This window comes from Tachysurus fulvidraco, chromosome 6, assembly GCF_022655615.1.
Source record: "Tachysurus fulvidraco isolate hzauxx_2018 chromosome 6, HZAU_PFXX_2.0, whole genome shotgun sequence".
Classification (NCBI taxonomy): domain Eukaryota; kingdom Metazoa; phylum Chordata; class Actinopteri; order Siluriformes; family Bagridae; genus Tachysurus; species Tachysurus fulvidraco.
Genome location: NC_062523.1, coordinates 19,027,005 through 19,040,567, shown reverse-complemented (window position 1 = coordinate 19,040,567; position 13,563 = coordinate 19,027,005). Strand labels below are relative to the sequence as shown.

At 39.7% G+C, this 13,563-nt stretch overlaps 1 protein-coding gene across 2 annotated transcripts in view; it reads right to left on the bottom strand.

Moving 5' to 3' along the window:
- Nucleotides 1-13,563, bottom strand: part of adcy5 (adenylate cyclase 5) — a 63,680-nt gene extending 50,117 nt beyond the window's left edge. For both annotated transcript variants that reach the window (XM_027164524.2, XM_027164525.2), the window contains exon 1: nucleotides 11,446-13,563. In XM_027164524.2, the coding sequence (XP_027020325.1) occupies nucleotides 11,446-12,390 (945 nt within the window). In that variant the 5' untranslated portion in view covers nucleotides 12,391-13,563. The remainder of the gene's footprint in view (nucleotides 1-11,445) is intronic.

Sequence of the window (13,563 nt, the reverse complement as noted above, 5' to 3'; positions counted from 1 at the left end):
AAAGATTCTACAGTGTATACTTATTTGTATGAAGAACAAAAGATCATTATTTCCCTTTCAACTGAGGATATTTGAATATCAGGAATAGTAAACAGGTTTGCCTTTCTAATAAGCTATACAAAATAAGCATTCCCACATAAGAAAAACCATTAGCCATGTTGCCATGTCTGCATATACAATAGGCAAACACTTTCTTTAATGAAATACTGTCATGCTTCTTCTTTCTGTACATTCACAGAATACACTGCCTCCAAAACTAACAAAGATCTATAGATGTATGGCTGTGGAGGCAGTGTATTCTGGGAAATTACACAAAGAAACAGAAGCATGACATTATTTCAAAGTAGTCAGAGTAAAGGGCTTAGCACTTTAGGAGTTAGAGTAAAAGATTTGTCACATATTTACATTTACATCATTTAGCAGACTCCCTTATTTACAGCAACTTACATTTTTATCTCCTTTTATACAACTGAGCAATTGAGGTTAAGGGCCTTGTTCAGGGGCCCAACATTGGCAGCCTGGTGAATGTGGGAATTGAACTCACAACCTTCCGATTGGTAGTCCAACAACTTAACCACTAGGCTACCACATTCATATCAGACTCCTGACCCCAGACTCATTAAATATATTTACATTTCTAGCATTTGGCAGATGCCCAAAGCGACTTACATCATCTCTCTCTCTTTTTTTTTTTTATACAACTGAGCAATTGGAATGAGAGTGTGTGTGCCCTGTGATGGGTTGGCACTCCGGCAAGGGTGTATCCTGCCTTGATGCCCCATGATGCCTGAGATAGGCACAGGCTCCCCGTGACCCGAGGTAGTTCGGATAAGCGGTAGAAAATGAGTGAGAGAGAACTGAGCAATTGAGGGTTAAGGGCCTTACTCAGGGACCCAGCAGTGGCAGCTTGGCGGCCCTGGGATCGAACTCACAACCTTCTGATTGGTAGCCCATCATTCCCAACATTCTTAACCACTAGGCTACCACATGCCCCCATGTATGCCCCCACATATACTACTTCAGTCATTTTTGCAGGCTCGGTTCTATTTTAATTCAGTTTTAATAAGCTTGACATAGCGTTAAAAGTATTCAATTAACTAATGATGTGATAAAGATGGATGGATGGATGGATGGATGGATGGATAGATTCATACAAATGAATCTCAGATAAAACTAAAACAAAATTTGAGGGGGAAAAGAAGAAAAGTACTTGTCAGGCTACAAGAAAAGGGAAAATGTCAAGTCTGTGATGACAGCCAACATACGGCATCTGGTCAAACTCTTCACATCGGACAGCTTTGGAGAACTGAAAGCTTTGCTCTACTCTACTGTCCATGCTCGCTGGGAAATCGCACATCTAAAAACTTCTAATGTTTATCCAGAACCACTTCTACATTTTGGATAACTATAACAAGAACCAGATGCTTTCTAAACATAAAACTTTCCATACTTGCTAGCAATCTCCACTTGTTCTGCTGATCAGGTTTGTCATACAGGCAGCCTTTCATGCCTAAAAACAACAAAACAGCATTTATCACATTTTGTACTGTAATTGGACAAGCTAAGACTGAACAAGTATTAATTCTTATTCCCAGCTAGAATACCAAAATTTCCTCAACTATTACAATGATCAAGTAGAAAACTGAAACCAATAACATTCATCTACTGTACCTCTAATACTGCTATAGAGACATTAGTCATAATCGCCTGTGCATCAGACAGAGTTCCTTTAGTGCTTTACTTTAATAGTGTGACATGTTTTTGAGAATCCCTTCCTTGATTTTGTCAGTGGCATTACCGGCATTATGAAAGAACACTCTTTTGTTACCTTTGTGGATGCATTTAACATAATATTTCATAAATTCCACATCTAAATACACCTTTTAAAACCATGTCTGCACTCATTTGGTCATCACATATGTGAGTTTGAAAAATTCTTTGAGTGAATTGCTGCTGTGAAATCTGGCACAAACATCTTCAGTCTCCAAACTTTTTACATTCATTAAAGCTACTGAAAGGCCCTTGGACAGTCTTTGAGAATATCTGCATTCAGTTAGTTTATTGTGTATGAGCATAAGCGATTCAGAGAAAGTTATTGTGAACAGAAACAGGAACTCACAGTGAATGTTTATTTAATATTAATGGAAGATTTCTATCTAGATGCTCCAGCTAAAAATGTCACACACAGATCATGCAAATGTTTGCTGAATGTGTACTGGCAAAACCGCAAGATACACAAAACACAAGGTGAAACAATACAGCATTTAAAAATGTAATGATCATGCCAAAATGGGTGTGTGAGAGTCCCTTGAACAATAAAAACTCAGTCCCATTGACTTTGTTTACATTTCAGAATAGAACGTGACTGCTTAGCTAACACGTGTTGAAACCAGGATGATAAATGTTTCTAAATGTATGATTTAACGAACGATCAGATTCCAACAAATAGTCCAAAATATAAATTCAAGCATATTCAAATATTTCCCTCTTTCTAGCTCTTTCTCTTTCTGATAGACTTGTATCTCAGTCATATGAATACATACTTTGCCACAGGGAAGCCACTATCACAGCAATATAAAATAAAAACATGTGAATGCATTTACAAATTAGAGGAATATAGTGCAAAACATGCAAACAATGCTTTTTAGGTCTACACAAATAAATGATTAGGTGCAAAAAAATTCTAAATAGTCTATCATATTATTCTGAAACTGAGGTCATGCAACATAGCTCCTTATAGCTTACTGATGAATGAAGAACGCCGTGTTACGGCAGCATCCTGGAAGTTTTTCCTCCATGTTCAACTCCATGTCCAAATATAAGTCTAAATTAGTCTCTATGCACACCTGTACACAACACTGCTCACAGAATATTCACTGCTGTGAAGCCTTTTATGTACCATATTATTTTATGTAGATTTAAATAATAAAAACAATTGTGGGAGGAATCCTTTTGAGAAGTGGTGGGAGTTAGATTAAAAAAATAAATATAATAAATAAATAAATAAAAATACTTCATGCAGTGCTAAAAGTTTTAGCAATTCATTTAAAAAAAAAGTAAAACGACTTTTCCCAGCACAGGTGGGCAGGTGACTGCTGAATTGGCTTCTTCTAGTCGGAATTATTTACATATTTATCCTCCTTTCCTGCATTACATTTCCATCTACCACAATGTTTTTGGTCATTGTGTTTGTCAACCAGCTTATGCAACCGCTAGTTTGCTCCGATAATAATTTCAGTCTGACAATAAAAAAAACATTATTTTTATTGTGAGTGAGTGAGTGAGTGAATGAGTGAGTGTGAGTGAGTATGTGCTTTGCCCACATCTGACACCACAAGAAGCTTAATATTAATCAGACAAGCAAAAAATTCTGCATTCGGGCATGTAAAAATGCTGTGCGGAACATCCCAAGGACTGGGTTTAAGAACAAATGGCAAAGATACAGAGGAAACAATGGGGAAAAAGCCATTTTTCACACAAATGTCACAGGTAAGCTTTGCATTCAAGAGGTCGTTCCTTAGTTTCTACAGTAATTATCACTTGTACACATAACATGCAAACATATTATGCTCTTATCGTGTTAAGAGGCAGAACTTCAAACACGGGCAAGCATACGGTCAAATATTGACAAGCCCTGTCTGTATAAATATTGATGTAAATTCATGTAAACCCACTCGTCAATCTGCAGAGCTGGCAGATCTATAGTCTTTCTCTGAGCAGCACAGAGAATAGTGCAAAGAGAAATCCAATGAAAAAAAAAATCTGTTAATAGGTGTAAAAAGAAACAATTATGTGTGCAGAATGTATGACTGGGCAGTCTGAGATGAGGGGGTGGTGAAATGATGATGATGATGATGATGATAGCACCCAGCAACTACTGCACTATCAATAATTATAATGTAAATGGCTATAAGACAAAAATCACAGAATGCACTATTAATTCAAACACCATGCATGCATCTTCAGTAATAAAGATGACAATTATAAATGTTAAATGTGGTGACATGAGAGACAGAAAATAAAGCCTTCATAGAGGCACTTATTTCTGATCTGATTCTGAAGGCCAGAACCCAGCTGTGTGTGTGGCTCATTTGAAATGTGCTAAATGGACTAAAAATATATCATATAAAATAAATAAAATGAATACTGCTCCAAAACAAGTATTTAACTGATGCCTTGTGTCCTTCAGCTTGCCGCCCAGAAACAAATTGAAGTCCGCCATCTTTATGGAAATATCAGTCGTTTAAACACAACTGGTGGGATCAAGAACTGATGCTTCACAGATGCGTTGTATGTGTTTTTAGTGTATAGTATGTAAGGATACGGTATAAACACCTGCCCTGCCTATAATTATACAAGAACAGGTTCAAATACAAATAGAACAACATTATTTAATTAAGAATACAAATAAAACCCTTTAAATATGCCTTATGTAAATTATGCCTTATGTAAAATAACAGACAGTTAAGTGATGAGTGGAATCTTGTATAGGCTAAACTAAAAATCACAGATGTTGGTGTAATATGGGCTAAAACACAAACATTTGTGCATGTGCAGTAACCAACTGATGCTTATTTACCAACCGTGTACATGGGGAACAAGGGCTAGCCAGTTACCACAGAAAAGCTTGTGTAGCAGAGATTGCTGAAAAAGTTCATGTTGGATCTAACAGCAAAGTGTCAGAACACACTGCATCACAGTCTGCTGCTTTTGTGGCTGCATTCTGGTGGCTCAAGGGGGATCTACACAATACCGAGCGCTCGGGTCTTAACGGGGTATGTGGAAGCCTAGTGGTTAAAGTGTTGGACTACTGAACGGAAGGTTGTGATTTTGAATCCCAGGTCCACGAATGTGCCACTGCTGGGTCCCTAAGCAAGGCCCTTAACACCCAGTGGTATAAAATGAAATAAAAATGTAAGTCACTCTGGATAAAGGTGTCTGCTAAATGCCAGAAACATAAATGTTCTGTAAGCTGTTCTGCTCAGTGACGGGCAATACAGGTAAGTGGAAAGTCATAAGCTTTAAAGTTATGCTTCAGCAAGCAAAGAGGTCTCATTTGGCAAATTGCCATTAATTCCGCTGTACTCATTTCCTTTCCTTGATTCCCCTTGAACCCTTTTCTCATGTCCTCAAATGAATGCAACAAGATGGGAGAAAGACAAGTGAGGAAAAAGGCAGAGATACAAAAAAAAAAAGAAAAAGCTTAAAGGTACAAGGCACTATAGATATAAGCATTTTCCCTCGAACACAACAGACCTATGGACATTTTGGTAGCGTACTGATAAAGACTGCTACTACTCGGACTGAAGGAAAAAAAAAGATTATAAGAATATCGTTATATTTCTGTGTAAATGAAAAACGGTCACACAAACTGTCTTAAAACAATCAATCCTCCAAATGTTCCTTGCCTGTTTCATGCTTGCTTTCGGTTTTCTGGCCGGTTACTTACTGTACGCACCTTGTCTCTGTCTCCAGCCTTCGCCAACATTCATTTCGACATCTGATCAGTGTCATCATGCTGATGTGTTTACTTAAGCCAGTGTAGAGTTAAATACATTTTACTATGCTGCCTGATCTGTACCCCGTTTTATGATTCAAGATGTAAACAGATTAAGTATTCTCATGATTAAAAATTATTTGAAAAGGAGAAGTTTAATTGATTCATACGCATATTTAAACCATATCATTTGAATTATATTTAAAAATTTGTTTTAGTTTTTTTTTTTTAGTTAGAATTCTTATAATCCTCATGGACAAGAGTGTCACCTTTTTTAGGCATTTACATTGACATCACAGACACCCAGGAGATAGACATACGAGTGGTTAATGCTCTTTTAGTTCTGGTTTATCTTGAGTCACTACATTATATCACATTATTATGCTATTTTCCCCTCAAATGCTAGAGCTACTATTAACACAACAGTTTCTGTGACTGCACAAAGCCCATGATATGAGGTACACACTGTTAAATTTCTGATTGTTGGTGTGTTACTAAGCATCTAACCGTAATATTCTAACACCGCATGGGTTCACATTTCACAGGGGTTAAACCTCTGCTGACATAAAGTAAGGTTTACACAGATAAAAAACTATTTTAATCCCAGTAAAACATTCTACTACCCAGAGGGGTATAAGAAGGGTTTAAACAGAGCTTAAAAACAGTGTGAAAAAACTGTGTTTTATGCTAACTAAGCACCTTAGCAGTGTCATTCATAGTCCAACAAAGTACCTAACTGATAAGACTGTTAAAGACACCCTCTGTCAAACATATGATTAAGACTAGATAAGATTAATTTTACAAAGTTGTGCCATGCTTGCATGTTATTTCTACAATATTATGTGTTTCCAATAATTAACATAGAAATACGCAATGCTGTTTGGATATGCACAACAGCAACACCGCCTGATCTACACCCATTTCCCGATTCGCATCTCACATGCGCACATAGTAATAGAGCAGATAAGGTAGTGATGGATCCTCAACACAACCCCCACATTACAGGATACACTTTCCTGCCAAATCTAAAAGCGTTTGCTTGACATTCAAAATGACCGATACGTTGGGCAGCGTAATTAAGTTTTGGAAGGTGTGCCTCACCCGCAGGTCAGTGTGAAGTACAGTATGCTTACCCATAAGGCCCATCTTGTGGCTCTTTACACAAATATGTTCATGTGCATCTTTACAGTTAGCATGATTCTGTACTGACTGGAACACAGAACACTGCTTTTAGGTGGTTTTATCACTACCTCAGGTCTGGGTTAGACAGGTAGAAGGCTTACTGAAAATAGTCACACCAACATACTGTTTCCATACTGTTTAGATCTTGTGCTAAAACAACTGGACTCGATATGTCAGCGTGCGTTCACATTTCACATGGTGCATTCAGTGTTTAGTATCTGAATCAAACCTAAGCGTGTCATCTCCTCGGTGTGGTTTGTCTTCGATTTTTAGCAAGTTCTTCGCAATTTGATTCCGATGAACTCTAGAGTGGTTCATTTCCAGTGAGAAAGTGATTCAACCCCAAATCAATACAAATGCAGAAAGTGAAGGAAATATCTGGTGTATTTTGGGTTACAGATTTAGAGCCTAAAACACTTGAGCTTGTCAAACCGTAATTCACTGTTCAAATAACACAGGAGACTGAGGATCTCAGAACATTAGCTTAAGTGGAAAAACAGCTTCAAGATAAAACATTTTATGAAACAAACACTACTACTAAAAACATTCAAAATGACCTGGATGTCTGATTCAATCAAAACACATTGCAGATTACCAGCTTTGCCAAAGACCATAAACTTCATTTCCTTTGGCCCAGATTACAAGACCATCCAGACCACTCGGTCATCCTCAACACAAGCATGACACAGGGTGAAAAGAGGGTGTCAAACATCCTCTAAAAAGCACCCATTTGCTCTTTGACTTCAGAATACTCCCAGGGTGATGTTTTATTTAGTAAACTGCTCTGTTAAGCACGTAATCATTCTAACTTGGAGAAGGCTCACTTATTCCAGTGGCTGAATCTCAAAGGCAAATAAATAAAAGGACATCTGTTTTGAATTCCAGTGAGTCGCTCCTATGTGTGTGTTATGATGGGGCACAATTCGATTACAGCAGCCACAGCTGGAGGCTTGCCAAGCAAGACACCATCTACCTCTTCGGCTCTCTTCTTGAGGAGGACACTATGCTAACGCCATTACATGGTTCCCTCAGCCCTCATCCACCTTTAAACAAACCGGCGAGGGAGACAGAGACTTTACATTGTAAAAAATTACAAGATTGGACCAGAAAAAAAAAAGTAATTTGTTTCAAACAGAATCAATGCACAGTTAAACAAACTTAAAATGCCCAATTATAATTAGTGACAACTTTGTTACCTTCATGCTGACAGACTGTATATACGGACCAAAGCTGCATTTGCTGTTACATCAGTAAAGTTAACCAGAGTGCCAAAGGTGGCTAGGTAGCACCAGCTGTCTTCTCTCCTCTTTCAGACAGTGAGGAATCAATGTACACAGCTTACTGAATGTTAGTCATCTCCATTTAATTATCAGAGCACTCCTAATAGAAGCGTCATAGCAGGATCTCATAAACCCAGCCCTCAACTAGAGAGCCCTACAGGGAGTCAAGTAAACAGAGTGATCTGATATGTTAAAGACAACAGCATTGTGTGGAAAGAGCAACAAACACAGTGGCTCGTTCCCACACATGCCATTTAAAACAGACTACGCTGTCAGGGAAAATTTACTAGGATCACTTATAGTGGCACAGAATCTCTTCATTACGCCAAAAATAGCAAAGGCAAAAATAATATTTAAAGTAGGTGCACTGATCTTTGATTTCATGTGATAATCATTCCTAAAATATATCTACAGAAAGGAAACAAATATTTATTTAGCATTCATGCATATTCTGTGTGCTAAACCTGAAAATGCTAATGTGAGAAAACTAGGGTTTCACCCACTCGTAGCTCTGCTAGGCTAAGAACAACCGAGATACTGGATGCACTGTAGTTGCTGGAACTGTAGAGTTTTAGGTTCTCAAACCTCCAGAACCTTCACTATATTTCTGCACAGTTTAAACACTTCACTGATTCCAGCGCCCACATGACATTTCTTCCTCTGCATGCATTGTTCAAAGGAAAAGTACAGAAATACCATCGGTTACAAAAGTGGGATAAAATGACTCATTTAAATAAAGCGCAGGACAAATGTGATCACACAAGGTTTAAAAGAAGTAGGGAAACTCTAAAAACAGCAACAATTGAGCTAAACTGTCTTAATCACTAAAATAGCTAAGAAACGATGCTCTGACTGACCTCTGCTCTAGAACTAGCAACTAATCTTTTAGCATGGTAATGAAACTTTAATAATTTTGCACACATGCTGACAGCTTATTCAACCATCAGCCATAAATGATAAGGAATTAAACGGTTAGATGAATGAAGTACCAGATAAGGATTTTTGTGGCATTATGAAATAAATATTTGTAGACAATTTATATAGTGGCCTTTGCAAATTGAACGTGCATTACATTACAAATAATGTAATTATTACACAGTCTATGCGAACATCTAAAAAAAAAAACATTATATATATATACATACGTGTATATATATATGTATTTATGTGTGTGTGTGTATATATATATATATATATATATATATATATATATATATATATATATATATATATATATATACACATATACACATACACACACACACAAATACATACGTGTGTATATATATATATATATATATATATATATATATATATATATATATATATATATATATATATATATATATCCAGCTTATCCAGCAAGCAGCAGTTCTGTAGGCAGCTGATCTTCTGGGAATTTCACACTTGGCAGTCTCTGCAGTCCTGTGAGCAGAGAGTCTGCAGGTTGAAACACCTTGCTGATGAAAGCATTCATATGAGAATGGCTACACTGCTTTGAGCTGACAAGAAGGCTGTGGTGACTCAAATTGGTGTGATGAACAGAAGAGCAGCTAAAAACACAACACATCAAACTTTGAGGCAGATGGGCTACAAGAGCAGAAGATCAAATCAGATTCCACTCTTGTCAGCAAGAAATCAAGAGGCTAGAGTGGGCATGGATTCACTGAAATCGGACGATTAAAGACTGAAAAATGTCACCATGTCTTTTTCCAATCTACAACTGTTCAGTTTTAGTAACAGTGGATACTTAAAAATCCCAGTCCACAAGCACTTGCTGTAATGCTCGGACCAACTTATCTGGCACAAGCAAGCATGCCATGGTCAAAGGCACCGAGATCACATTCAGTATCTGCCAACCTCTATCTGCATGATTTTGTGCAGTTACCCATAGGTGATTATATTAAAAGGCCTTGGTGAGTGTATGCCCTGTTTTAACAGACTCAGTAAAGACTCTCAAGGAGGTGCTTTTTTTTTCCTTTTTTTTTTTTTTAATTCCAAGTTTTTTAGGGTTTAAGCAAATGTTCCTAACAATGTTAAAGCCTACATCCTTTATGGGCATCCAACCTATTCATGAACATGTGCAGCTTGTGCAGCTTGTGCAGCCACATGCACTACAACAAATGTAAACATCTCTCACATTGTGTGAGAGATGATCATAATTACTACATATGTCCACAAGCAACATTACATAACAGGCACACAGAGGTCAAAAGTGTGTGAACACCCGATATGAAACTAGAATGGGATGTTCAACAAATGCACATGGGTGTCATTAGTCAGGTGCTCAAATACAGTTCTTTTAGCAATATATATTTTATCATCTCATCTATATCCCATTTTTATGTTCCTTTTTAGTAGAAGATTTTTTGTGAATATGTAACCGTCTATGTAACTGCTTGCAAGTAACAAAATGCTGTCACTCTCCTTAACTATCCTTTCTTACCACTGTACTAAATGTGCAGGACTTTGGACGGAATGGCACAGGAATGAAGGGAAGGAGTGGCTTCCTTTTTCAGCTAAACCTGCTGGAAATAAGCAAGTACTGCTAATGTTACCTACAGCAAGATCAGTATAATTTACTAAGCATATGAGTATAACACCTTAGAGGTCACACTGTGCTCAGTCTTACTGTAAGATATAGATTGCCAATGGCTGTCTGTCAAGGTCTCACCTGAGACTACACTTTTGAAAATACTATGATGTAGGGTTCTACATATAAGGGTGCCATCAGGGAGACAAGAACATTTAATGGTTCTAGTGTAGACGTGATGACACATACAGATGGGGCAACAGACTATGTGCTTATACCAGAATTGCTATGCAATAACTCAAGAAGCCTAAAATTACTCTATGACCTTGTCACATGAAGAATTTAGAACTGGACACAAACAATAAATGCTCACCTTTGCGGCTTGAAATTTTATATGACCATAAATTTATTTTTATTATAATTGATCACGAATCGGTCAGGTAATATCTTAGCAGTCCACTGTTAGTCTAAATCAATCGCTCGACTGGTGTCTCGAGTGTGAGGCCACATAATCCCCGTGTCACATGGAACGTCCTATGAGATTGTTATGGTAACCTTGGCAACAGAACGGACACAACCACATTCAGTCCCACAAATGCATAGGCTAATTATGTTTGGGTCAAGTGACCATGCATATCAATAACCAAAAACAACTGTGACTTCTCATTGACCGGGCTTTGCTGTAGTCTGCAGTATGTTCAAGTCAATATTTTCCAGCCAGGGTTAGTTCAGGGGTACTGTAAGGAGGGGGAAGATGTGGGATTCATTTTAAGTGGGGTAAAGGGAATCCTTGAGAAGAAATAAAATTGTCCAGAAAAAAGCTATCCAAGATAGAGGTCATTTTAGCCAATTAAAAAAACGTTTTCAGAAATTGTTCTACAAGGTGTCCCACTGATGCAACATCAAATGCTCAGTACAAATGCAACTTCATAAGGAAAAAAAAAAATACTCACCTGTTTCCACAAAAACGGGTCTGACTCGTTGAGTTTCCAGGAGCTCAGCACGTGAATAGTGGCGAGTGTGAGTCCAGTGATGACGGCAGCGCGCATCCTCACAGGCAGCAGCGTGTACACGACGTGGATGAAGAACACGGTCCACCACACGCCTTCAGAAGCACTGCGTGGCTGCACCAGCACCACGCCAACCGCTTGCACCAGCAGCACAGCCGCGATCACTACATAGCACACCACCCACATGTGGTCTTGGTGGAACCCGGTGCGGTTGCACGCCACCATGAGCGCGAGCACGAGTGTGATGGACACCGAAAACACGAGCACGTAAGAGAGGTGGTACTGCCCGGCGGCGCAGTGGAAGCCGAGCATGACGGCGCACACGAGCACCAGCACGGCCATAAGCATAGTCAGCGAGCTCTGGTTCAGGCGGAAAAAGTATCTCTGGTAAAGCCTCTCCAGCTTCTCAGACTGGAACTTCTTGGATTTGAAGACGTGCATGGCGCCGCGACAGCACGCGCCACAAGAGAAGGCGACGTCGGGCGCAAGCGCCTCGTCCTCTGCCCTGCACTTGGTCCTGGTCCGTTCGTCCAAGCCCAGCTCCACCGATTTGGGTCTCACTTCTTCATTGGCGTGACGCGGCGATGAGCGCTCATGCTTGCCGCCGCTGTCTTGCCACGCAGACTTGGACCTGAAACTGACCCGGGCCACCACGGAGCTCGTGCGTCCCGCCTGGCGCTCCGCGAGTTTCTTTTCTTCCTCCTCCTCCTCTTCTTCCTCCTCCCTCCTCCAGCGGCTGCTGGTGCGCGTTAGCTTTTCTGTTCGAGCCGAGTATGGACATCCGTTAGAGAGGGCCTCGGCTTCAGCCCAGGCCGATCTGTGCTCGTGTCCTCCCCGCAGAACCGGCGCTCCCACGCCTGGTGGACTCACGCTGTTCGACCTGGACATGATTTCTGCATATGAGTCTTAAGCTTCACCGCCACACTTCTATTGAACAAAACCACTAGAATCTGTTCGGGATCGGGTCTGTTCATAAAACAGGCCGCTTTTCTGTCGGCATTTACGTGTTTACATCGGATGTAAAAAACAAACAATCATGTGCACCTTAGTTTGTTTCAAATCCATCCAAATAAAAGGGAAAAGAATAAACAAAAACAACGTTTTTTTCTGAAGCATTTACGACGATTTTTTTTATATAAATACCCCCTTATATAAGCTAGAAGCGTATTAAACAAACGTCTAAAGCACAAGTTTAATAATAATATTTTTTTTTTTAAACGCAAGCGGGCCTAATTCACAGAGCTGAAAATGATTAAACATGCAATATATTCATTAGGAACAGGTCCCTGCGCAAGCAAAAGCACCATGGGAAATAAACCCTACAGCACTGGGAATTAGCTCTGCATGTGATACTGGGATTCTTGGCTTTCCTTGAATATTCAATGTGAAGCCGCAGTTGTGCGTTTCTTCACGCCAACCCGAGGAGAAATGACCATATTGTCGCCGTTTCTCAGACGCCTTCATTTGACATGTGGGACAAATAGAGCAGCCTGTCCGATCAGAGAAAGCAGCTGGGACCGGAGAGGACAGAAAAACACTCCATCGTACAGTCCGCACTGATCCATTGGTCTGGAGATCCCGATAGAGCTGTTAGTTAACCTGCCCACTAGATGGTTACATGATGGTGAGGATGAAGAGGATGAGGATGAGGATGATTTCCCCTCGTGTGAGAAACCATCACGACCCACTCACGATTCTTGATCAGACAATAAAACGTGTCGGTTCGACGCACCTACGCACAATTACGCAGTCCTACATTCTAAGGTCTTTGCGCTGTCGTGACCTCACAGCTGTCCACTGGCGATCAAAATCATCAAGCTGGATGCATTTCACACACCCGTTCCATGACCATAGCGCAGAGAAAACCACCGGCTTTCACACCGGTACCGAAGCAGAATGAGTCTGGCATTGAAGATGCGGCTGCTTGTAATGTTCAGTGAAAGAGCGGTGCAGGTTTTTCCATCCAGATGAACAGACGCACGGGCGCGCTTGCTTTCTATTGATTATGCATCACCGTCTTTCTGTGCTTTGTATTGCTATTCAACCAAGTCTGATTTGCAA